General features: G+C 41.1%; 2 protein-coding genes across 3 annotated transcripts; both read right to left on the bottom strand.

Moving 5' to 3' along the window:
- Nucleotides 1–585: 585 nt before the first annotated feature.
- On the bottom strand, nucleotides 586–12681 carry LOC311359306 (deoxynucleoside triphosphate triphosphohydrolase SAMHD1-like). 2 transcript variants are annotated; one of them, XM_084479306.1, is made up of 15 exons: nucleotides 12598–12681; nucleotides 10891–10912; nucleotides 10448–10608; nucleotides 8881–8996; nucleotides 8653–8723; nucleotides 6320–6478; nucleotides 5360–5460; nucleotides 4226–4334; nucleotides 4042–4133; nucleotides 3847–3962; nucleotides 3508–3662; nucleotides 3347–3427; nucleotides 1987–2091; nucleotides 1294–1413; nucleotides 586–1064 (listed from the first exon to the last, which is right to left on the bottom strand). In XM_084479306.1, exons 1-15 carry the CDS (start codon nucleotides 12606–12608, stop codon nucleotides 1029–1031), a joined length of 1455 nt encoding a protein of 484 aa, XP_084335432.1. In that variant the 5' UTR covers nucleotides 12609–12681; the 3' UTR covers nucleotides 586–1028. The 2 variants fall into 2 exon arrangements, with proteins under 2 accessions (XP_084335432.1, XP_084335433.1); XM_084479307.1 differs by lacking the exon at nucleotides 3347–3427.
- Nucleotides 12682–15597: 2916 nt separating this feature from the next.
- On the bottom strand, nucleotides 15598–25864 carry LOC311359305 (deoxynucleoside triphosphate triphosphohydrolase SAMHD1-like). Its single transcript, XM_084479305.1, has 16 exons — nucleotides 25652–25864; nucleotides 25379–25445; nucleotides 25199–25265; nucleotides 24633–24796; nucleotides 24280–24395; nucleotides 24060–24130; nucleotides 22255–22413; nucleotides 20205–20305; nucleotides 19746–19854; nucleotides 19556–19647; nucleotides 19319–19434; nucleotides 18581–18720; nucleotides 18389–18487; nucleotides 17222–17326; nucleotides 16670–16807; nucleotides 15598–16445 (listed from the first exon to the last, which is right to left on the bottom strand). Exons 1-16 carry the CDS (start codon nucleotides 25827–25829, stop codon nucleotides 16332–16334), a joined length of 1836 nt encoding a protein of 611 aa, XP_084335431.1. The 5' UTR covers nucleotides 25830–25864; the 3' UTR covers nucleotides 15598–16331.
- Between the last annotated feature and the right edge of the window lie 1680 nt (nucleotides 25865–27544).

Raw genomic sequence — 27544 nt, 5'->3', positions numbered from 1 at the left:
ATATCATAACCAAACTTGGTACATAGACCCATGACATCATCATGGAGACACTCAATGAATTTGGTGACCTTTGACCTATAAGGGGGTGAGTGTTATCATATCTCACTCGACCCTTTATTTGACGTGCAACTTGTCGAAAGTGCTGAAGGCAGTGTGTCTGACGTAGATCTATCTTGTTCATGTGGCTACTCTGGTCTATTCTGCTAATTTGTTTATAGAGTCCCATTCAGCTTGACCCCCACATTACTGCATGCAGTTATATTTATTATTATTATTATTATTAAGGAAGACATTCAAACTTTGAAAATGAAAAATAACACTTCAACCAAATTAATATTAAATGCACTACAAGAAAACCGTGAACAAAGATTAGACTATATGTATTCATTATGGTGTCTGTAGCCTGCTTTCATTCTGGTCATTTATTGCCTGGACTAAATCAGTCAGTAATAGCTGCATATAGGATTAAAGAAACATCTGAGAGAGATGAGATTGAACATATATGAAGTTAAAACCCACTGCATACAAATACACATTCAAGTTAATGATTGGACAGACTTATTACACGCTTGCGACTGCCACAGATACCGGATTTCCTTGATTTTCTGTCAAGCATTTGATTTATTGATTGCTGTCTGCATTTAAGGGAATTTCAACAAATATGACAATGGTTTGAAAATAATTTGCCTACCCAATCTTTTATGTAAAAATCGAATCAATCCAGAAACACTAAAAAGAGTTCTTGCATGAAAACTCTCAGCATTACATTCCCCTTAAGGTAACATGTAAACTATGTTACATGTAAATTATGGACAGAACATGCATCTCTAAATGAAGAGAAACAAAGAAACAAAAATAAAACCAGCAGCTGTTGATGTTATAAAGCTGAACTAACTTACAATAGTTAATTGTAATAATTATAATTGTACTTTCGCCAACCAATTTCCTACCCATTCCAATATCAAAAAAGGAGCAAAGAAAATCTTGTTTCTATTGGTTCTTTCAAAACTAGAGTTGGGTTTCGGCCTTCATTGGCTTCCAGCTCCGGAGTGTTCCAGTGTATTCTGGAAGAAAGAAAGAAAAAGAACTGAAGAAACAAGACCAAACAGGTCACATCCACAACACGTTAACATGCCACCATGGAATTGGGGATGCATCGCATGGAAAAATGAATAACTAAAATAAAAGCTTTGCTTCAACTCCTACATCTACCCAGCTACACAGTAGTGAAATCATCTCATTTGAAAAGATTGAACCACATGGAGCGATAAACTGAAGGCAATATATTATTACCTGAGTGTCGCACCACTGGACAAAGTTCTTCCTGGCCGTCTCCAGGCTGTCATCATCAGTCTTCTTACAATACACCTGTATCAACTGCTCCTGAAAGTGTTCTGGGATGAGCGTGGACACCTGCGGACCGGAGCAGGAACAAAGCATCCAATCAGAGGCATGCTGCTTGCCTCTGATTGGCTGCTTGGACTAGAAGCACTGCCAGGGACAGACATGTTGAGGTTCACTAGAGCATAGGAGTACCGAGACTAGAGCTAGATATATTGATACACATAACACCTTAACATTGATAATGTTAACAGTAAATAAGCTTTTCTAATCATAATGACCATGAGATGGAGTTCATACCTGGTTCATTGCGTCAGAGAAAACCAGATCCTCAATACTCCTCATTACTTACAATACTTACTCCTCAATACAACACTGTAATGCAGTGGCAACATTATTGTTTTTTTAATTAACAGCCATTATTTGTGTGCAAACACACTAGTTGTACTTTTCCTCCAATTGTTTCATTTTTGAACAACATTGACTACAGTTATGATGTGAGTCTTCTCTGAAATGCTGCCCGAATGATGCCCAGTGTTCAGCTTATCTCATGCATGCACTATAATACTAGTCTAAGATGGGGATGTTTATTATAAATGTCCATATTATCTTTCATGTAATTGTGTTCAATGGCAAAGTTCTTACCTGGCCCCTGGAGATCGGGAAGGCCTTCGTGTAGTCTCTCTTGCGGTAAAAACGTACATGATCAATGGGATTCTCCGCCTTCATGCCATAGTCCATATCAATAACCTAGGAGACACCAGGGGGAGACTTTTCACCTTTTACTGACAGATGCATGGTGCTAGAGAGGGATGAATATAATACATGTCATAGGTTGATCAAGAAAACAAATAAATAAAAGGTTTGTTTTTAATTTGAATGCAGAGACGTATAAATACATAGTTGTGGGTATTGTATGTATAATGTACAGTGAAATTTAGGTGGAAAAGCAATGGTCATTGTACTGAAAAAACATTTATTTTATAATATATATTCAGACTGCTTAATACAACACCAGCTAATTGGATTTCTGATATCTTTCATCTGCACGACGGGGCCACGTCCCAGAATGTAGACCATTCCCGGCTCATTTCATACCAATCGGGGTATTTCCTCCCTGATTGGTTCAGGGAAGCTATCTTGCCTGTCAATCACAGGTGTGTGAAAAGCAACACTTCTCAATCACAGAGAAAAGTAGGGAGGGAGAGAGGATGAGAGAGGATGTTTGTGGGTGACTCTCTAACTTTACAACTCTCAAATCAGTACTTTACACTAATACATTCCAACCATGTAACAAAATGTGTAATAACTAAAATATGTTTGCCTTTCACATTGTTGAAATGAAAATCAAAATCAACTGCATTCATTTTCGTACCTGATCCCCACCACAGAGCTATCATACCAACCACAAACCTCTAAAAGGGAACCTTTAAAATCAGCATAGATTTGATGCCAGTAAGGGCGGCTGCACACCAAGACGACCGATCGTCGCCAGAAAATGGAGTCGGGCTATCAATCTCACCGACTCGGTCAAAAAAGTGTGATATACACACCTAGAGAACTACGGACGACGCCATACGTTCTGCGCTTGCGCAAGATGTAATATCTCCAAAACAGCAGGCGGCGCTAATCTGTATTGTGGTCCAAAAAATAACGAAAACCGGAAATACCAGGACCTCTCTCTAGACCAGTTTGTCGGTCCACATGGTCAAAGAATTCAATATCAACAATCAAAACGATGCCAAACAATGCGGTGAGAGAGTGTGTCATCATTGTCGGGCTTTCACTGTTTTTATGTTTACCATCATTACTTCCGGGCTTCACTGATTCACTAGTCAAGGGCTAGCCCTCCACCAATCAGATTGGTGAAGACTGAACGACGACCTTATCGACGGCCGACCTCACCGTACACACCAGAGAGACTCATGTCAACGACCTCTCAAGACTCACCGATGCCCGATTTTCTACGCTGTGCAGCCGCCTTAAGAGACACTGAAAGACTTACATTGACAATGAGGTTGGCTGGCCTCAGTTTATTGCCCGGGGGATTGTCCTTTTCACCTGCCACCTGCTTACGTATTTCCTCCTGGGAAATACAAAAACCATGACAAAACTGTCATGGTTTTGTTCCTCTGTCACTTCTAGCACAGACACACACACACGCACCTCTGTAGCCTTTTTAGCCTCTTCATCTTTTTTATCTTTTGAATAGAACTGGCCCACACACTTGTAGAGGCGACGGCTGAGGATTTTCTTTAGGATCTCCCTGGCCTCATCCAGCTCCTTCGAGGTAGAAAAGAGGATCTGTTCGAAGACATTGTCTACAGGGGCATATACACACACATCAGAAGTGACTTACAGTACATCTTAGAATAAGGAGCAGATAGTCGTGAGGCATCTTGCTTAAGGAAGCCTGAGGGTAAGTTTAACCTTGGGGTAAGAAAGAATTAGTCTTTGACATTGCAAAAGGCAATACCCACATCACAGTGTGGTCTCAACACTCACCAGTCAGCTTGGTGTATGCCACCATGTCATCTATAGCTGTGGACATTGTGAACATTTTCGTTCCTTTCCCCTTGAATTGGAGGTGTTTGTCTGCCAATACAAATGCCTCAGTGATCCTGGTTAGAAAAATACAACCAAATTCAGTTTGGAATACAATTATCTTGTTATAGCACCTAGCACAGACACAGTACTCACATCGTCTCAACAATGTTTTTGACTTTGTGCTGGCAGGCTCTTCTGTGGAGACAGTTTCTTGTGTGGAAAAAGTCATACAGATTGCCCACTTCCTGTTGAAGGAATACCCATAGTTATGTTTAGTCAAATAAAGGACCAATTAGAAACCCGCTTGAATCAGAAAAAACGCCTGAGTTCATTTGACCTGTTCTCTGGTACAGATTTGCTTCTTCTTGTCCACCTCACACACCCTGGCGAACTTGATGAAGCGGTGGTGGTCAAAGTTATTCCGGATGCCCAGGTGGTGGCAGTCTCTGAGATGAGGAGAGGAAAGGATTAACACATTGACTTGATAGTGTAGGTTTACTTTTACAGGTTCTTGCTTTGTTTCTCCATTGATTGGTTCATCCAGAGAGAAAGATATCCCTGAGTATGGTTAGGTCACTAAGGAGATTTTAAAATAATGCATTACAAAGTGGTGCAGTGAATTCTGATACCATTATGACATTGTCATTATGAGCAGGAAGGTGTAGAGGAGTTTACAAACAGGTAAAGGGTAAAAAAGGTGAAAATATTGCGAGGACAGAGAAACCCTGATGGCTATGGTTGCATGGCCTTCTGGGAGAAAAATGTGAAAGATATTCGCTTTACATGCTCATTTGCAGTTTCTAGTTTCTTCACAGCCTTCATGCGGTAAAACATTTAACCATTGTAAATGTAGTAGGCCTGCTGTAGTGCAAACATTGGTTGGGAGTGTGATCTCTATATCCTAAATGTAGTATTTATTTGTATTATTGATTTGTTTGTTGGCCTACTATTTATTTCTGCCCTCTATCCCACAATAGTCATCTATTTAAAAATATGACTAATTACTCATATTAGGAGGAATATTAGTCTTAGGGCATCCAATCCAAAGCAATAATAAAAAATAACTCCCGCTCATACAAAGCCCACATTACCATTACAACAAGTAAGAAAAATCAGTGTCTACCCATGGATGACTTTACCCTCAGGCGACTAATGAGAACTAACATTATTTTTCAAAACTACACGATCTACATAATAAAATAAAAATAATGCAAATTTGGCTGAATGGTGAAGAGTTTGAATCTCTTTGAATCTCTGATCTCATTTAATCAAGGCGGCTTTCAGGCTGTTCATGCTGGACATTTGGGATTAAGCAATGAACCACCTAGCCACTACAATATCCTGCCCCCATCGGACCCGCACTTCAAATAGTTGATGGCTGCAGTGAAAGTCTTGAATAGTTCTGAAGAGCAGTGGCATGAACATTCCACACAAGACACAAACAAGGTCAGTGACCTGAGTAAGGACTGACCTCGCAAAGTAATCCCATTTGTCCACATCGATGCCGTTCCTTTTGTTGGACACGATGTCGTACAGGAAAGACTTTTCTTTTGGACGGCCTTTGTATGGCCACTGTAACGACAGCACAAGGAAACGGTCAACAGGCAAATAGAAATAGAACATAGCAATGTAGCAGCTCACTTCAAAAGAAACCCTATTTCTGAGTCCGATGAGTTTGAACTGAAAAAGGCCTGCTATGTGGTGTAGCTAGATGAAGTCTAATTAGGAGGTTCTGTGAGAACCATTCATTTTTCAGGCAATGGTGAGAGGAGGCTATGAACAGTAGGTTCCTGAAGCTCTATACAGCATTTATTTTGTAGTTACCCAAAATGTGATTGTTGTTAGCCTCACTTGTAAGTCACTTTGGATAACAAATTAACTAAATCAAAATGTACATACCGAGGCCACTCTATTGGGAAAGTCACTTTACCAACCCCTCTGTGAGAGAGTCATTGTAATAACTCCTCTGTTGGGAGAGTCATTGTAATAACTCCTCTGTTGGGAGAGTCATTGTAATAACTCCTCTGTTGGGAGAGTCATTGTAATAACTCCTCTGTTGGGAGAGTCATTGTAATAACTCCTCTGTTGGGAGAGTCATTGTAATAACTCCTCTGTTGGGAGAGTCATTGTAATAACTCCTCTGTTGGGAGAGTCATGGTACATTCTGCACAATCAGCACTGCTCTCACTGACAGACACACACACAAGCACACACACTCACTACCAATGCATATGCACAAGTGCACTGTTGTACATAGTCCGTTATTTGTATTATTTTTCTTATTGTATGTTGCACTACTGTCGTCTTTATTTCTTTATTTGCACTATCGTCTTTGCTCCTTGCTGCTGTAACACTGCAAATGTCCCCACTGTGGGACTAATAAAGGATTATCTTATCTCTTGTCCTCTTTTGGGAGAGCCATTGTACAAACTTCTGGATCCTCAGGGTCGGGCTTTGGTCCATCGATCAGCTCCTCGATGAAGACGAGGTCTTCATCGAGCACCATCCCGTACTCCTTTGACTCCATCAGCGGCTTAAGTTCGTTATCATCAATCAGATGTTTTAACATGGCTAGCGATGCCTTCTCGTGCTGCAATGACACACACACACACACACACACACACACACACACACACACACACACACACACACACACACACACACACACACACACACACACACACACACACACACAGGTTGCTCAGATGTCCCTGAGCAAGACACCTCACCCCTACCGCTTCCCACCTAGCGACCTACGACCTAGCTGCCGCCTTGCATGGCTGACACCGCCGTCAGTGTGTGGATGTGTGTAAAGCACTATGAATGCATTCCACACACACATTATCTTAACTTGTTCTCTTATTTTCATGTTAAATACTCTTAACACGATTGCACTTAACAGTGCAATCGCCAACCCTCAGGGCCGGATTATGGCCCCGTCCCAATACCTCCCCTAACCCTCGATTTTTGCCCTAACCCTAGATTTTGCGCGTTCTCGTGTAGGGGTAGGGTGTCCCATTACTGTAGGGAGCAAGGGGGAGTGCTATTTTGCCCTTATAATCAACCCTCAAAACGTAGTGAGGTCCGATGCAGGCTTAAAACAAAGTGGAAGATTTACTGTTGAGAGCACTCTAAAGCAAGTGGAAGTTTTAAGGGGGGAGAAATGGGACAGGGCCTAAGACAATGGTCTTTAAGGGCTGCAGCCCCGGGCCTCGCCACCAGGGGGCCTCATGTTGAGTGAGTCAACGGAACGAGCGCATAGCATAACGTTAGAACATTTAAGAGTGAGCGCAGAAATAATTTGCAAATATGTCCGGTCAAAGAAACCACGAGAGCGGGTCCCAAAAAAGAGAATTACAAGCACTAAAACATGAGAGAGTGTCAGAATTAATCAGATAACCCCCCCCACCCCTCTAGTGGCCTTCTCTGGGTAAATAGCCCCAGGCCTCAACATTTATTAATCCAGCCCTGCCAACCCTTAGCAGCTGAAACAGTGTGTGCTTGTTGGCCAACACATAACACATGTTCATCATATGTTAGCCTGTTGTAGTCATAGAATATGATGTGCGTATGCATAGTTTAGAGGTTTGGCAAGCAAAAAGGTTTGTTTGCAACTTAAGCACTTAGGACCTGAATATGTAAATGAATATAGAACAGCCTCTATAGAAAACATGTTTAATGAATTGCTGCAAAGACAGTTGGTGGACTTCAGAAGGGCCCAGGCAGTGGGATAAATATAGAATATATTCAAATTCTAATCCTTGTTGGGTTATATGCTTTGAAGAACAGACTGATTCTTGCTTAACACTGCTAATGAAGTGAAGGAAAAGGTACAGTTGCCTAGAGTGGATAGCCCCGCCCATTCTGCCGGCAATTTGAGTTTGCCCTGCAGTAGGGTCTGGAGAAGAGCAATACATTTCTGTCTAGTTTCGATACGTTTTTGCGGGAGCCAATCACCAAGCTGGCTTTTCCCCCTGGCGCGCTATTGGCTGGTTCAACACAATGACGACAGGGAAGCGACGGCAAACAGCCAATTGTGTACGGAGTCAATTTAACTCCGCCCGTTGATCACGCCTCTTGTGCTGAAGAAAATGACAGCATCTTCCCCAGACCAATGTGCAATCTACGATTGAGCTTGGTCTGGCAATAGCCAGGCTAACAGTTGCCCACTTTCAATAAGTTTCCCGAATGGAGAAAAATGTATCAAGGATGCAGTTCAGTGTTTTGGAGAAAATCCTTTCACGAGTGTTATGCTTAAATTATAGTTGTTAAAAGAGCTATAATTTGAGTATAATCTTTTAGAAATAGCATAGTCATCCACCAGATATAGGCATTTTAGATTTTAAACAATTCATGGCCCTTCCCTGATTGATTCCAGATTCTTCTGGCCTGTCAATCACATTTTCAGCCATGGCGTTATCATTTAAATGGTGGAAAAACGATGAAGGGAGCTGAGAGGGAAGCTGTGTTTTGACAGAGGGTTGTATATTTACCAAATCATGCTCTCTTCCACTCTTTCCTCCTCTCTTAACAAATCGAACCTATAACACCTTTCATTATCTTATTTCAAGCATTTTAAGTAGTACTTTCTAAACTAAGATGACATTTTGGATCCTGAGGCTGACGATAGAAGGTAGTAGTTCAGGAACGTTAGGCCAGACGTTTGGCCTGTTTTAGCGTGTTGCCAGATAAGGGTCTGTGAAATGTCTCAGAACAAACAGCGAGGGGAATTTTGGGGAAAGCAGTGGGAGAATCATCCTGTACCGTCCATTTGGATCCTGGACGTGCTTCAGGAATGAACATCCCATCAAACAAATGAGAGAAAGGTCCATGTCCTAGAGAGAGAGAAATGTGTTTAGAAATATGGAACCATTCATTATTTACCATCCCATCATTGATGACGGCAAACAGAACTTGTTTCATGCTCACACAGAAACTGGCCGATGTTGGATGTTTTGGGGTAAGGGTTGGGGTGCAGCTCTTGTTACTCACCCAGATCATGGCAGAGGCCAGCGATTTGCACACAGAGGATGTCTCTTTTATTGATCTTCAGTTCCTTCTGATTCTCTCTCAAAGTTTTCACAAGCTTTCCAGCCAGGTACCCAACTCTGCAAACAATCATAAACACAGATGGTTTAATTGCTAAATGTTGCCACAGAGAATCCGGTTAAATACAAACAAAAGTGACCAGTATAAGATAACCCAGTTAAATGCTGCAATATAAGGGTCTCCTCCGACACCAAGCTACAGGTAAAAGCTATTTTATTGTAATTGGCAAGATGTTTTCATGCAGATCAGCTGCTGAATACCAACATGTCAGATCTCTGTGGTGATGGCTGGTTTGACCTGTGTGCCTGCTTTGATACTGAATGCACCCAAGGTGTGCAGCCCGACCCAGCAACCAGATTCCAATCAATCTGACTCTGACTCAAACCAGCATTGAGCCACACAAGCTCCACTATAAACTTGGTTGGGAGCCTCAAACACTGGTTTTCTACAACGTTGGTTTGCGAAACAAGAATATTTTGACAACATACTTTTCCCAAATTTTTTTAAGTAAGAACAAACAAAAAGACTATTGCCATTCGCCCAGAGCCATCGCCACGAGCATTTGCAGCTCAGGTTGGAACATTTTGACCTCCTACTAGGAAAAATCGAGTAAAAGGCGCGTCATCTTGCAGTTACTTGTCGGAAACGCAGGTACAATGTCCAAAACCCCATTTCAAGCCTCATTGTCATTTAAAGTAATCAACATGGATTGTATGAATATGCTTTCAGACCCATCAGCATACCTCAACAGTAATTGGTTAACCTTAACCCATAAAATAAATTTCAATGTAGTTTTATGTAGTCATTTTATCTTTAATATTAACATATTTGCAAATACTTTAATGCTGCTCGTACACAATAAGGACAACACAAAGTTTAGCATAAGTATCCGTGTTTTTCCTAATCTGGGAACCAAACTAATCTGCAAGCTCATGTTTTATTTGCTCTGGCATATTGTGGGGCCCTATTCCTGGCTGGGGTCGGGCCAATATCAACAATTATTATAAGAAAAAAAAAAGGAAAAAAAAATCTAATTTGGGGCCAAGATGGTTGCCGCTGATGTGCCACACGTTTTGTTGCTCTTACAGGAAAGATAAGCCAATTTAGAACTAAATTTTCGAAAGTTCTTAACTAATTATTTAGCATGTTCTGCAAAAAAACCCTATCTAGCACAGCTTGGCCGCTGTCTGCCATATGTCTTTACGCTTGAGTTACGTTTTTGCTCTCGAGATTCTAATTGGGAATTTTGAGGATCAGGACTGGGTTGTGGGGAATGAAATGGGGAATTGCCAGTTTGCTGTGCTAACTTTGAAAAATGGTCAGGAGTGTGCCAGGCACAACTCATGATGTTCCACTTGTCACCAGCTGCTACGTGGACATGTGCGTGCCATCTGGTGGTAAAGACATTAGCGGAACGATTCAGGGTTTGACTATCAAAACGGTTTGAAAGATGTTACACTGGCCCGACCCTCGTACAAGGTGTCCACCTGACACACAAACACACACACACCCAATGGAATGCTCGAAGCGATTATGAGATGCTCCGGGGTAAACGTAGTAGGTCCCTCCGAGCTGCTTGATGTCCCTCAGTCTTTGGAACTGAGGTGTGTCTATGATTTTGACCAGAAGAGGGTGGATTGTAATGTGTCCATGGACGGGGTCATTAAACACCTGAAAGAGAAGAGGAGAAAAAAAACATAACTAAAAGCTGTCTGTACCGTTGTACCGTGGTTTAGAAACCAAAGAGGGTTGGAAAGCATAAATGCTGAATACAGGGTTTATAGTTTTGCATTATGATTCACAGGGGTGGAAATTATTTTGGCTCAACAAGAGTTGTTTCAGCTTAACAATTCAAACTTTGAGCTTAGCAACCATTTACTGAGCCTTAATATAAAGCTGTCTGTGGCAAAATGATGTAAACTTGTAACCTGACTTTGTTACTTTGTATATTACCTTAGAGCCGGGATCGTTATGGCTGAAAAAAAAAAGATTGTATGAAAGTGGATCGGAGAAAGAGAAACGTAGACAACACATTTGATCTGTCAATTACCATATTATGGGATGTTCCTTATGACTTATTTCCCTTCATTAACGGTAAATGTCGTGTAAATGATCTTGTGAGAGTCAAACACTTAAAACTTATTGTTATAGTAAAGCATTGTAGTTGATTTATTTTGGCTGAATAAGAGAGAACACAACACAGCCAGTGGTGCGCTTGAGCACTCCTACTTTTCAGACGGTGGTCTTTTAAAGATTGCATTTGGTCAGCATGCCAACCTGGGGTGTCTGTATACATCCAACAGGAAAGCCTATACCTTCAAGATAACTGACTTAGCATACTGTGACTAAGACAATGGCTCATAGGATGCTGACCAAGAAAACATTTGGACCTTATTTACAATTTACGTCATTTGCAAGTTTAGAAAAGCACAGCTCACAAAAACTAAAACTTCTACCACAGTTAACTGGACATTTTGTGAACAACTAGCCATTTCGTTGTTAATCGCAGTTTAACTGTTTTGAGTAATCTAGGTTTGGAAGTTTAAATCTAAATGATCAAAAATAAATCATCGTCTGTCGAGATAAACATAAACACGGTGCATTAGATACATTTTATCGATCCGCTCACTGATTACTGTGGGCAAGTGACCCACCGTTCGCTCAAACAAGAATGTTACGACTAGAAAGTGCGACAACGACTAGTCACCTTGTAGTGAGCATCCTATATTCTTGTGAATATCAGACTCACCTGGCAATCTTATGCATTTTCTTTAGTTAGATATTGTATCCCAACTCCAGTAAATAATTGTTTGTCAAACTAAATTAAACAATTAAACAAACACAGTGTTGCATAATAAGCATTAAAATGAGGAGGCATCTTGTGAAGTTGTTCAGTAGGCCTATAAGTTTGTAGTCGACCACTACCAGCCATTTCGGCCTCCACAAAAGAGACAATTTCCTCCAAGTCCGTGTCATTCTTTCTTCTGAACAGACAAAGTTACTTGCATATTCTTTTCAAAGTCCTGATAGGCTACTTATGATAACGCGGTGCTGATGGGCCAAAAGATTAAAGGCTATTTCCTTATTTGTGAAACCTATAGCCTACTAAAGTACAACTTCACAAGATGCTCCGTACGTTCCTCATTTTAATGCAGGGGAAAATACTCTTCTGATATGTACGCTAAAACAACACACAGCCTAGAACTTCAACTACCACTTTATAGGCCTACTAATTTTATCACGACTTTTATTCTCATAATATTTCGACTTTTATTTTCGTAAAATAACAACCTTTATTCTCAAAATATTACGCCTTTTATTCAAAAAAAATTCGACTTTTATTCTCGTAAAAACTTTTTTTTTTCCTCAACGTGGCCCTAGCATACTCTGTCGTAGCTGTGGCTCAGTTAACCCAACAAAAAAAACACATAGGCTAATATTATTTTGTAAATATGTTCCATGTTTAAAATAAAAGTTTAAACAAAATGATGATTAAATGATCAAATAAATCCCTGAGGGAGATGTGATTGAACAGATGGGTTAAACCCAAGCGCATATAAATACACATTCAAGATTAGGCCTACGGAAGGGAGCATGATTTTCCCTGTCTTACAAATACAAACTGCTGTCACAAACAAACAATAATTTCTAATTACGCACCTATTTGCCATGCTTGTTCCTCGGATGGTTCGGGGAATATAGACTGCAATTTCCACTCAACCAAGATCACGGGGGCTGTCTGGCATGGAGGAAGAAGATATATGAGTTTAGACAACGGGCCAATTAGATTGCGAAACTGTATGTGTCTATGATGCCCATCCCAAGCCATACACCATGCCAACGTCACGACATGGCCACAGGCTGATAACAACCAAGCAGAAGGCGCCCCAGCCCCCCATGTACTGATACGAGTCATGAATATTTCTGCGACATAGGCCTACACATAATCTAACACACATTCGCATAACCATTGTCATTGCACAGTCATTGGCTACGCCTACGCAACAACGTAGGGCCTACTGTAGTTGACAACCTGCTGCAAAGTTGTGACATTTTATGTCTACAAGAAACTTTTTTTAAAATCTAAACAGGAGTTAGGAAAATTGCACTCTTTTAATGACAATTTCCATGGGGCTGGTGAGTAGGCCTACAGTAGGCCTACTGACCTTTCTATGGGAGTAGTGAAAGGAAAGATAGGGGGTGTGGCCATTCTTTTCACACAAAAAACTGGACACTATGATAAATGTCATTAGGCTTGAAGCTTACTGGTTTATTGCTGTACAGCTAAAAATGAATAACAAAGAGTTTACCATCCTCAGTGTGTACACATGAGTCACAACAAAATGAAGACGAATACCTGAATACACTTGCCTTTATAAATTATTTTATTTCTGACAATCAGTCCACAAGTATCTATGTAGTGGGTGACTTGAATGCTGACCTGTCAGACAAAGGTTCCTTGTTTGCGAAGCATATGCTACAGGATAAAAATCTTGTACTATCCAACCAAAAGCTCCTACCTGCAGAAAGCTACTCTTACATAAGTGAGGCCTGGCATTCTACATCATGGCTTGACCACTGCATTAGCACTGCTGATGCTATTTTAAGATCAATGGAGATTGTATATGAGGCATCCATGTTCGACCATATCCCTTTTGTTATACTACTTGATTGTGATAGTCTCCCGGAAATGTCGCAAGAAGTTAATAGTGACTGTAAGGCTAAACTGGATTGGATATAAGCCAGGGGTGTCGAAACTACGGCCCGCCCCATTGTTTATAACATTAAAAAATATATATATATATTAAAAAACATTTTTCTTGCTTTTTTATGCTTTATGATAGAGTGAGATAGACAGGAAGGTATGGAAGAGATAGGGGAGGGCAGGTCAGTTTAAAAAAAATGTGTGTGGCCCTTGAGTCAAAAAGTTTGCCCACCCCTGGTCTAAGCTCACAAATGAAGATGTGTTGTTATACACAATTGCGTTAAAAGTGATCTCTACAAAGTGGGCAACATTGCCAACAGTGACACAGTGGGAATCACAGTTAGGGAGGTGTATTAAGCAATTACAAGCTGAGCAAGTGGCTTAGATCAAATCAGTGCAGAGCACCTCAAATTTGCATGCCTGACAGTTAGAGCTCTTCTTGCAATCTGTTTTACTGGCTTTATGGCTCGTGGTCTATTGCCGGACTCCATGTTGTCCGTTACCTTGGTGCCTGTCATCAAGGACAAAGCGTGAAAGGTAGGGTTTAATTGGTTTTATTGATGCATCGAAGGCTCTTGACAGAGTCAATCAAAATAAGTTATGTGTTTTTAAAGCTGAGTCAAAGAGGTGTGCCCAACAGCATAACTAGAATCCTGGCATATTGGTATGCTAACCAGAGCATGCAGGTCAAATGGGGCAATGCAGTCTCCACACCATTTGGCATTGGTAATGGTATATATGATGCATTACTAATGCCACTTCCAGCAAATATGATGTCAAATACAATGGTAAAACATAAAGGAGATAAGGATGTAATCTTTCCATATTTTTAGCTGTCAGGGCAAGCCTTAACTGTAAGCTATAAAACTAAATATCTGAGACACATCATCACAGATCAAATGTGTGATGATGGGCATAGGCAGCGCCACATGTTATATGCACAAGCTAACATGTTGGTTAGGAAATTCCAATGGTGCTCAGATAATGTGGAGATAAGCTTATGTAACCCAGTAGAAAATTGGGCCCTGTTATATTATTTAATTTCTCATTATTTCCTTATTTCTCATAAAGTTTGCCATTTCTGTACTTTGTCTGTAATATCCCCTTAATGCTCATATTGTTTACCTGTTGGGTCATTAAGCTGTCAATCAGTGATTTTGCTCATACTGGAGTCTTGTTTCATGATTTAAAGGGCTTTTAGATATATCACATCACATATTGTGTGATATTTACCTTTCAGACATCAACCCATAACCCATTTTGTATGATTAAGGAAGCCCTATTAAGACATATCACATTCTGTATTTGATCTGGGGCCCCATTGAGGGTCATCCACCCCTGTATTAATAGTTATTTACCCCAAACCAGTGTCTTTTTAACCTCAGAGGGTACTGAAATCGCAAATCTATTTTAAACTCATATTTGAAGTGAAAGACTAAGTGTGGTTTACTGAACTTGAATTTTGTGTCTGAACATCCTGTATGATGATCTGCCCAATTGAATAGAAATAGACCAACAAAACTCATCTCCACTGGTAAATAAACATAATTCGCAACAATTAAGATAAACATGTAGATATGAGCTTATAACCGACCACAGATGGTCCACACATGTTATAATGCTTAAATAAATGTTGATGTAGAATTGAACTTTCCAAATAGGAGACCGGATTGGTGCACTGGGGAAATTAATGCGGTCATGCTGCCCTCTGGTGGTTACAAAGGAAACATTTTGACATTGAGGTCAAAGCTGTTTATTTTTCTTTTGCCCTATTATGGTCACCATGTTTGACCAAGCCCTCCCTTCGATCTTTTATAAATCTATATATTTTTCACATTTAACTTTTGTTTTTACAGATGTAGCAAAACCGCAAGCAATCTTCTGAACACTATCTTAGCCCTTAATACAAGCTTACAATAATACTGTATTTTGAAAAGAACAGTAACAATAATGTATAAAGAGTATATATGCATCTTTAATCCACACACTAAAAAGTATGAAATGCTGTGGTTGTTGTGGCTCAGTTATCCCAACAAAACATTATTTTGGAAGTATGTTCCATGTTTACAATAAAAGTTTCAACAAAAGGAATATTGAATGATAAAATAAATCCCTGAGGGAGATGTGATTGAACAGATATAAGGTTAAAACCCAGCGCTTATAAATACACATTCAAGAGTACGGGAGGGAGCATGATTAAATGACCAATGGATTAACTTTCACCATGCCAAAATAAAAAGAGCAGAAAACTGAAGGTTTCTGCAAACCTGATTTCAGTTTAACTTAAAAGTCAAACCAGGAGTATTTAGAGTCCCAGCTAGTAAACTTTCACCAATAGATTACCCTTAAGGTAACATGTAATCTATGGATAGCATGTACATATCCAAACAAAAACAAACAAAAAAAGAAGCAAGTGATGTTTTAAAACTGAATGTGTCACAAATCAGATAAACCTTAGAGCGTATAACCCTGAGCACTGACCAACAACAGCCACCTACCTTGATTCAATTTGTATTCATTCCTTAATATTTTTTAAATGGAGAATCCAAAAATGCTTTCAGGTCAAAAAGGGCAAGCCATTTTCTGGTAAACAATGTGGATTGTACCCAAATGACCAAAAAATGCTCTCATGCCATCCCATTTTCATCTAATAACAATGTAAGAACAAGAAGAAAAGGTTTCTTTTGGTTCAAAATGTTAGTTGGGTTTTGGCCCTCTTTGGCGGCCTCTGGTCTTCTGCCCCGCTGTCGTTAGACCAGCTTTTCTTCAGAGGGGTCAGCTCCGGAGCGCTCACATCTCCATCCTAAAAGAAAGGAAGGGGAAGAACTTTAGAGATGAGACCCAACAGGTCACACCCACAACACGTTAACATGCCACCTGGACCACAGGATCACATGGAAAAATTTATAACGAAAAATAAAAGCTTTGCTTCAACTTCTACATCTACCCAGCTACACAGTAGTAAAACACACTAATTTGAAAATATTGAACTAATGGAGAGATGAACTGAAGGAAAACCAAACCTACCTGAGGTTTTGTGAAGTTTTTGTCCATGCACCACTGGACAAAGTGCTTCCTGGCCGCCCCCAGGCTCTTCTCATCAGTCTTCTTACAGTACACCTGTATCAACTGCTCCGCAAAGTGCTCTGGGAGGAGCTTGGACACCTGTGGACAGGAGTCGGAACAAAGCATCCAATCAGAGGCATGCTGCTTGCCTCTGATTGGCTACTTGGACTAGAAGCACTGCCAGGACAGACATATTCAGGTTCAGTAGAGGGTAGGACCACTGAGACTAGAGCTAGATATATTGATACACATAACACCTTACGATTGATAATATTTACAGTAAATAAGCTTTTCTAATCATAATGACCATGAGTTTGAGGCTTCCTGGTTAATTTCATCAGTGTCAACCAGATCCTTCCATAACTTTACTGTAATGCTAGTCTGATATGGGGAAGCATTGAAGATTCATCACATAAACCAAAATAAATAAATAAAAATTCTCTCATACAAATATATTTATACTGAACAAAAATTGCTTTAAAAAATAATTGTGTTCAATGGCAAAGTTCTGACCTGGTTCTTGCGGATCTGAATAGCCTTGTAGGGGTCACTCTTGCAGTAAAAGCGTACATTATTGATGGGATTCTTCTCCTTCATGCCATAGTCCATGGAAATAATCTAGAAGACACCAGTCACCTTTTACTGACACATGAATGGCAATAGGTAGGGATGACTATAATACATTATTTAATTTACATACATACATACATACATACATAAATGATCAAAGATAGATGGGGGTGAGAATGGGGTGTTTTTTTTTTTACAATTTAATGCAGAGGTGTATTTCTCACAATCACAGTTGTGTGTATGTATAAGGTGCAGTGTAATGAAGGGGGCATAGCTATAGGTGCAAAAGAGAAACCTATGAAAAAAAAATCCTGCCTAATCCAACACACGTCTTAGTTGATTTCTGTTCTCTTACATCTACAAGCATTGATCAAATTCCATTTGTCTTAACTACGCCATATGTGAAAGAAACACTACGAAATAGGACATGCTCCGACTGGTCAATGAACTGAACAGACGTTACAATTAAGATTAAAAAGTGCTGTAGGTCAGACGATTTTTGAACAATCAGGGCATCTCTTTCCTGAATTTTTGGGGAATCCAGCTTTCCATTTAACACTTCTAAATGCTGGGGAGAAACAAGAAACTGGTCGAGTCTGATTGGACTCTGGGGAATTGGTGAGGCGGCACACCTGTGACAGGTTAAACCAGCCATCTCCACAAACACTTGGGAGTCCCCTAGATGGCAACAACACCAGGCCATGTATCATTGTCAAACCTTTACAATAAAACAGATTTCTAATACCACCACCCTGTGTCCTTTGTCTGGAGGAGCCCAAAAGAAAAGTCACCTAGGTGGCGTGGAGCAACATACATTGCTACAGAACCGTTTAAATCCGTATAGATTGTTATAAAAATAACACTTTTTTTTTTACCAATTTAACTTTAGAAAAAGATCAGCTGATAGAAACTCGATTCTGCAGCAGTGGTCTTCGCCTGCTACGTTTACAGGCAGTGAAAGATGTGCATTCTACATTTTTTCCCTACCAAATATTCGGATATCGAAAGCTTGAAATGATGTATTCATTCCAGCCAGTAGTATGTGCATACGTTCCCACAGGAAACAGGAGTATATGGAGCCTTGAAGAGCCACTGGAGGGAGGGACTCACGTGGACAACAAGGTCCTTTGGCCTCAGGTTGATGTCGGTCAGCTTGCCGTTCTGCGGCGTGGCATTGGCCACCTCGCCTGCCCAATTCAGACGCATCTCCTTCAGGGAAGACAAGGCAACGAGCACACAGACTGTCACGGTTCTGTTCCTCGGTCACTTCTAGTGCGCGCGCACACACATACACACACACACCTCTGTGACTACGACGGGGCTTTCAGCCTGGGTCTGGCCCACACACTTGTAGAGGCGACGGCAGATGATGTTGCGTAGGATCTCCCTGGCCTTGTGCAGCTCCGGCAGGGAGGAGTAGAGGATCCTTTCAAAGACGTGGTCTACAGGAGGGCCACACAAACACAGACAGAAAGACAGACAGAGACACACACACACACACACACACACACACACACACACACACACACACACACACACACACACACACACACACACACACACACACACACACACACACACACACACACACACACACACACACACGTTAGGCCTGGGCGATATGGCTGAAAGACATATCACGATATAACTTGATCCTATTGATCGATATCGATAACTATTGATGATTTTAATGACCTAAAAAGACTAGGAATTACCATGCTGGATTTAAAAACTTCTGTTTAACACTTAATGTGACCTTCATTAATAAATACTCCAATGTCGATACAAAAATGAAAAACACTCAAAAATTGTAAATAAGTTCCCGGACTCGTAGCGCTCATACACATCGACGGTACTGTAAAAGTATCAAAGTTGGCAAACATGCCTGGGGAATTCCAGCTGAAACAGGTGATGGTTTCACTGGCTCTTCAATGAGATGTTGGGTCAGGAAGATAATTATTCTTGGGTATTGCAAAAATAACATAAGTTTTATGCAACACTAAGAAGCCAACAACCGCACAGTGTGGTCTCAACACTCACCAGTCAGCTTGGTGTATGCCACCATGTCATCTATAGCTGTGGACATTGTGAACATCTTCCCATCCGACCCCTCGAATTGGAGGTGTTTGTCTGCCAATAAAAATGCCTCTGTGATCCTAGTTGGAAAACACAACCAAACTCAGTTGGAAATGCAAAGACAAAGATTCATCATGGAAATACCGGACTAGATGATTATACTGGTAGTATTATAGTACCTAGCAAAGACGCAGTACTTACATGGTCTCAACAATGTTGGCTACTTTATGCTGGTAGGCTCTTCTGTGGAGACAGTTTCTCGTGTGGAACATGTCATACAGATTGCCCACTTCCTGTTGAAGGAATACCCAGAGTTATGTTTAGTCAAGTAAAGTACCAATTAGAGAGCCGCTTGAATCAGATTAAAAACAGAAGTCTGAGATAATTTGACCTTGTCTCTGGTACAGATGTGCTTCTCCCCCTCCACATCACACACCCTGGCGAACTTGAGGAAGCGGTGGTAGTCAAAGTTATTCTTGATGCCCAGGTGATAGCAGTCTCTGAGATGAGGAATGGAAAAGATAAATATATAATAATAATAATGCATGTTTACTAGTTAGTCACTTAGGGGACTTTTAATTAATTAATTTATTACAAAGCGACTTGTGGTGAATTCCGATAGCAGTCATTATAGAGCATCAAGGAGTAGGCTTTTGGTTAAAGTTGTGGACATTGAGGATTGAGCCATGTACCACGTAGCCACCACAATATCCTGCCCCCTTTAGACTGTCACTTCTAATAATTTCAGTTATGGCGGCAGTGAATGAATCTTTCATAGAGCAGTGGCATGAACTGACGCAACGGTTAGCAGAACAGACAAACAAGGTTAGTGACCTGAGTAAGGACTGACCTCGCAAAATAATCCCATTTGTCCACATCGATGCCGTTCCTTTTGTTGGCCACGATCTCGTACAGGAAAGACTTCTCCTCTGGACGGCCTTTGTATGGCCACTGCAGCGACAGCACAAGGAAACGGTCAACAGACAAATATAAATAGAACATAACATAACATATCACACTTCACAGGAAACCCTATTTCAGCATACGATGAGGTTCAACCGAAAAAGGCCTGCTTTGTGGTGTAGCTAGGCCTGGGCGATATGGCTGAAAGACATATCACGATATAACTTGATCATAATGATTGATATCGATAGCTGTTGATAAATTGAATGACCTAAAAAGACTAGGAATTACCATGCTGGATTTAAACACTTCTGTTTAACACTTAATATAACCTTCCACTGTTCTTCATTGATAAATATTTGCACAAAAAACAAAAAAATTGCACAAATTATGTGACTGTTCTTGTATCAGTTGTTAAGCAGCCCCCCCCCCCCCCCGGTCTGACGGAAAACCCCAACACCTTAAAGGGGAAATGAAGCAATGAGAACTGTGACCATTTTTTGGTTGCTTTTTCATTTTTGTAAATACATGGATTTTCATTAAACCTGAAATTCAAGTAGTTTCACTGAAAAATGACATGTTGATAACGACTTTCGTCACTAGGGCGCGGCCATGTTTTAAAAATGCAGGAGCTACGTCATCAGAATGGTTAGCGTTTGTTTGTGCTTGCTCGCTAACTGTCAAATAAACATGGAAGATTCGAAAAAGAACAGGGGGGTCATTTTGTATTGCCCCTGGCTGTTCAAACGAATATTATCGGGTAAAAGAGAGCGGTAAATTAGTTAATTTTCATGTTATTCCAGTCAACAAGCCTAAACTGCTCCGAAGATGGTTAGCAGCATTGAAACGCCTCATGGGACCAGGGCAGAGAGTATGTAGCGACCACTTTATAGAGTCTGATTACGTCGAAGAGGGAGCTTTTGCTGAAGATGGGAGATTTGTTCGCCGTCCCACCAATCGCCAGAAGCCAGATGCTGTGCCAACAATTTTTAATTTTAGTGGCTATAGTGCTGGAGACACAGACCTGTCAAATCGGACCCGGGCACTGCTCTTATGCGCAGAGAAAGAGCGTAGAAACACGCTTGCCAGGCAGAGGAACGAGAGGTATACTACTACTATATGAGAAATGGTCAATTTGTGATTGTCCTGCCAAGTGGGTATGCATCAAGTCAACATTTCGAGATTATGCTACGTGTCACGATTATCCAAATCCCCCAAACCCCCCCGTCAGCAATCCCGATCGCCCCCCGTCAACAATCCCGATTGCTCCCCCGGTCAACAATCCCGATCGCGCCCCCCGGTCAACAATCCCGACCTGCTATAAGGTATGCATTACAAGATTCTACAGAATCTCACTCCGGCCAAAACCCAAAAGTGGCAGCCCTGGAAACGTCTGTTACCGAAGTGTATTGCAATCTCCATAATACTCGTTTTTGCATTGGCTTTGCAAAACAGAGAAATGAGTACACTCACTGTTTGAAGATGGTCTTGTTTGCAGACTAGCTCGCTCCATGCTCTTGATAATTTCTAATCCATCGCCAAAATAATCCATTGTTTACGGAAATAATCCATTTGCAAACACCGTCGGTTGCACTATTTTCGCATATTCATGTGCACACCCAAATGGCACGACAATTATCATGAAATGAACAAACTGTAAGGCAGTGTGGTAGCCCAGCTGCTGGTGTACTTTTCATAGCTGACCACTATGTAAACAACACAGAACGTTGTACCAACCATTCTCGTGACGTCATCACGTTCTGAAAACAAAGATGGCGGCGCACAGGCGGAAAACATTATAATTAATGCAACTTGTTTGTGCTTTATTCTGAATAACGGGTCATATTTCTGACTTTATTTGTATTTATGGTAAATTTAAATATTTAACTAGTGCTATAGACATCTGTTTTATTTGACTGCTTCATTTCCACTTTAACTAACGCATTTTCTGCGGGAAACCCTGCATGCCCCTGTGTTGGGTGGATCAATGTACATACCCCTCTGCTGGGACAGTCAATGGAGACCTGGGGTCCACCCATCTGCTCCTTGATGAAGACGAGGTCCTCCGGCAGCACCAGCCCGTACTCCTCCATCACCGGCTCAAGGTCATTATCATTAACCAGATAGTCAAACATGGCTAGTGACGCAGTCTCGTGCTGCAATGACACACACAAGCAGACATACACACACACGATTCAACAAACTTCCCCCATAACTCGAACACTGCACAAAGAACAAGCTTTTCATGAGCTTGTATAAACTTGATTGGTTTGATTTGAACTAGTTTGTTGAAGGGGTTTTCAGTTAACAGCTGATATATCGCTGATATATCTTATTCAATGAATGCTAACAGGGCTGCGGTCATGAGCCAAATAATGACCTTTCAACATTGCAATCGCCAACCCTTATCGGCTGAAACATTACTGCCTGCCAAAAGATAAACCTTAATGTGGTGTGCTTGTTGGTACAGATACGCAGATACCAATACCACACTCCGTATTGGTCCCAAACTGTGCTCATGGTCACGTTCTCTTAAAATGACTCCGATACAACCTCACTCGATACCATTTTACGGCAACGTGGCAGTAACCTCTCGTGAGATGAGCAGGTAGGCAGAGGAAGAGCGTTTAACCTGAGTGCGAATGCAAACGCGTATGTTGGAGATCGTACAATTTCCAGAAACAATCAAGACACATGTGTATACGTGATTATATGATGCGTTAAATCGGTGTTGGGTGTATATTATCTATACAGTCTATGGTATTCTCAATTCTACTTTATGAGTGACTGTGTCTGCCTCACTCATTCCCATGAATAGTATTCCCACTGATTCATTCACTTTGTTAAAATGAGTCAGAGCACTAGAGTTTAGTTTTGTTTCCATATGCCTTGGCGTCTTTTCTTAAAGGAAAACAACGTATTACCGTCAGCTCAACAAAATAACAATAACTAGCATATAAAGTATTGCATATATGGTGCAAACCCTTCTATATTGGGCACAAAGTGATTATCATAAACGTCCAATTCATATAGGGAACACACAACCCATGTCAGCAAAAGCATCATGGTGTACATTTAATTATAGTCAGAAGTTGAAAAACATCTGATCAAAAAATTTAACATGTTTTCGTTTTAGATGTCAATGTTAGAGCTGCAATGGTATTATGAAGTACTCATATCTGTACTTTGTATCAGCAAGTATCCAAATGTAAGTGCTTGTACTTGGTTCGAAAAAATGTTTTTGGTCAATCCCAACTTGTTCACAGTAGGTCTGCATAAGCCTATTGTAATCACAGCATATTATATTATTTAAAAAAAAATGGCTTGCAACCCAACAACATGTAAATATAGAACAACAAAACTTGTGGCCAAGGCCGTTGGTGGAGTTCAGATTACGACCAGGCAGTGGGATGAATATAGAAACTATTCCCTCTCTGGGAGGGAGCAGAGAGGGACAGTGTGTTTTTCTGTTTTTCTGGATTCTCAAAGCTCTCAAAACTTACCAACAACACCTTTCATTTATCATATCTCAAGCACAAACATTTTCTTTTCTAAATTTAGATTACATTTACTTTTGCTTTCTGAAAGCTTCAGTGTTTTGTGGTGGAATCCTGAGGCTGTAGATAGAAGGCAGCAGTTTAGGAATGTTTGGCCAGACGTCTGACCTGCTTTAGTGTGTTACCAGATAAGGGTCTGTGAAATGTCTTGGAACAAACAGCGAGAGGAATAAACAAACTGCAATGCCTGATCTTGAAACAGGGGTTTGGGTTGTGGGGAAAGCAGTGGGAGAATCCTTCAGTACCTTCCATTTGGATCCTGGACGTGCTTTAGGAATGAACATCCCATCAAACATATGAGAGAAAGGTCCGTGTCCTAGAGAGGGAGAAATGTGTTTAGAAATATGGAACCATTCATTATTTACCATCCCATCGTTGCTCATGGCAATAATAATTGGTTTCATTCTCACAAAGAAACTGGCAGTTGGTGGATGTTTTGGGGTTTGAGGTGTGGCTCTTACTCACCTAGATCATGACAGAGGCCAGCGATTTGCACACAGAGGATGTCTCTGGTATTTATCTGCAGTTCAGGCTGCCTCTTGTTCAGAGATTTCACAAGTCTTCCAGCCAGGTGCCCAACTCTGATAACAAACATAAGTGGTCAGCACAATAACTCAGTTAAATGCTGCTGTGAACTTGCAAGCATATATTTAATTCATTTTTGGGAATTTACGGCCTAATATCTGGCGAACATATGTGGGAACACACAGACACACCCATACACACACACACACACACACACACACACACACACACACACACACACACACACACACACACACACACACACACACACACACACACACACACACACACACACACCAATGGAATGCTCGAAGCGATTATGAGATGCTCCGGGGAAAACGAGGTAGGCCCCTCCGAGCTGCTTGAGATTCCTCAGTCTTTGGAACTGAGGTGTGTCTATGATTTTGACCAGAAGAGGGTGGATTTCAACGTGTCCATGGATGGGGTCATTAAACACCTGAAAGAGAAGAGGAATGAAAAAAAACATTACTTGAAGCAACAGAATCAGCCAATAGCCCGTCTCTGGATCCGGCGTTTATGTGCTGATAGGTTGTATCAGCATAATGCGAGATGTTGTACATCACAGATATACCGCAGGCACAACACCAGTACATTCAATACTGCAGAGATAACGGGCCTAAAAGCTGTCTGGTCTCTACCCTTGTTTTGAAACAAAGTGGGATGGAAAGCAAATATGCTGAATACAGCAGGTTTACAGTTTTGCATTATGTTTCACAGGTGTGGACATTCCTTTCTCTCATAAAGAGTTTGGAGTTTCAGCAAACCGTAGCAAAACAAACCTTTAGCTTAACAACCATTTATTGAGTCTCTGATGCTTTCCCTGCCAGAATTGAATTACCTTGGAGGGCATTATTGCAACGAGCTTCTTAATGCTGTGCAGAATCTCTAGGCGGACACCTATAGGGCTGGAGAAATGCAAAAATAAGAGTAAGAAACGTGTATGAGGAGGATAAACTTTGAGTAGTCATTTCATTAGGCAGTTACATTATTCAGCGACAGTTGTGCTCGTCAGACTTACCTAATATTCATTTTCTGCAAAAGTTCTTCAGTAAGTTCTCGCAACCCAACACCAGTAATCCCGTGTTCTTTAAAAAAGAAAAAGATATATAATAGATGTTTATCTATCAAATGGCCACCATGTAAATGCTATAGATTGTGTTTAGCAGTAGTGGTCAAGGGAGCTAGCGTTAATGCTAAAACTGGACAATGTATACACAAATAGTTAGAGGTTTGGATGGCTGTTCAACAGACAGCCCCTCATCTGCCCCTAAAATGGAAAAACACAATGTACCTCTAAAAGTGTCCGTCCATTCTTGGAGCCCCTGGCCTCGAAGGTATTGACATGTGTCCTCAACATCCCATAGCATAAAGTCCGAGTACTGCTGGGGGACAGCAGACAGCCGTTTCTGTGGCGTTTTAAAAACGCCAGGGGACAAATCCTCTTCTATTGGGCGCACTGGACAGTCCATGTTGAACAAACAGTCGCGACGGGTTTCTGAGAGACTATTACGTTACTCAGATAGTGTCTGTTCAGCTGATCAGACTTGGCGCCCAACATGGATAGGACTGCCGGCATAGAAAATGCCGGCGGTTGCTGTCTCTGATTGGCTATCTGGCCAATGGGCGGGACAAAGTGCGCTGAGGAAAAAACGTGACGTAATTGCTGCGCTGCGTTCAACATTATCTGCAAAAATCAGTTGCTTGAGATTTATACCTTTTTTATCACCGTCTATTTGGTAAACCCTACCCTGGAAATCCAGAGTTCTCGCGAGAGCACAATTTGAATTTGCTCAGCGAGTCACTCTGGGAACGAGCAATATACTCACTCTACGATTGCCCAAACCCAGAACATTTACCAATCACATCGGTGTATCTGATATAGGCGGGCCAAAAGCGTTGCTGTTTTACCGATCGTATACGGCAAGTATTGGTTAGCTCCGCTGGTCTGGATACGTCACCCCTTGTATTCTTCTGATTGGTCGTAGTGTAATCCAATTGCGTGCAGTGATATTTTCAAACGCATGCTTGGTTCAGCCCCTCGAGTTCGGCCATCATTACTCGTTGCCAGACCCTACAGCTTCCTAGATGTGAGTCTGGATTTCCAGGCTAGGTAAACCCTACATGAGTCTCACAAATCAGACTAAATAATCATTTATAAAGTCTGATGGCAGATGCGCTCAAACCCGGGTGAAGGGGGATTTTCACTTTATTTTGCGTTATATTTGTTTGGACCAATGATGTTGCTAGAGGCCGATATTTTTTCGGAAACAAACTGGGCCACAGGGCTCTCAAGTCTCACGCATTCGGCGTGAGACACACGCAATTGAACCCATTCACACGCTCACACGCCACACTTCGTATTTCTCACGCAGAGAAATTACCAGGATAGCGCCCACCAATTTGCGCCGCTATAGTGGAACAGGGAGGAATCAAATGGGTTTCCTGTACGTAGGGTAACCAGACGTCCTCTTTTGCCCGGACATGCCCTCTTTTTGAGACACTTTTAAAAAAATGTGCGGCGGAATTTCCAAATTGTCCGGGATTTTATTAAAGCCTCATACATGTTCACATTGAACAACACTCTGGGTCGTTCACAAACTAGTTAGGCTACGCCCTCCCCTACTCAGAGTGGTTAAGTAGAGCCTTCAGATTGGACGGTTTGACTTACTTAGTTACCGTCATGTTTTGTATATATATATTTTTTTACCATTATTGTTTTATAGGGACAAACATTAACACATTTCTCCTACAGGGGATTGATAAAGTTGTATCTATTGAACAGAAAGAAACACTTGGTCATACTTTACACACTTTACCACAGCATTGGCCTACTGAATGCCACAGATATATTTTAAGCATTGGACTGAATGCCACATAAATATATAATTATGTTTTTGCACGTTTGCAACGTTTAAAAGTTCAGGGAAAACCCTGAACCCTTTGACAGCAGCCCTGCGGCTGCTGTCAAAATCTCACTCTGAACTCAGTTCAAAACTTGAGAGCCCTGGGGCCAGCAGTAGTCAACTGTAAACGTGAATGTACAGGTTGAAAACACCCTGTCGATTAGACACTGTAGAAAATGCACTTGTTAAAATGCTCTTCTGAAAGCTTAATCCACTTGCACAAATTACTTTTCTTCTAGAATATCTCCATAACGAAACCGGAAACAAAGGCTTCTTATTTT

This window comes from Micromesistius poutassou, assembly GCF_964030765.1.
Source record: "Micromesistius poutassou genome assembly, chromosome: 15".
NCBI classification, from domain to species: domain Eukaryota; kingdom Metazoa; phylum Chordata; class Actinopteri; order Gadiformes; family Gadidae; genus Micromesistius; species Micromesistius poutassou.
This window is presented reverse-complemented; position numbering and strand designations above follow the sequence as displayed.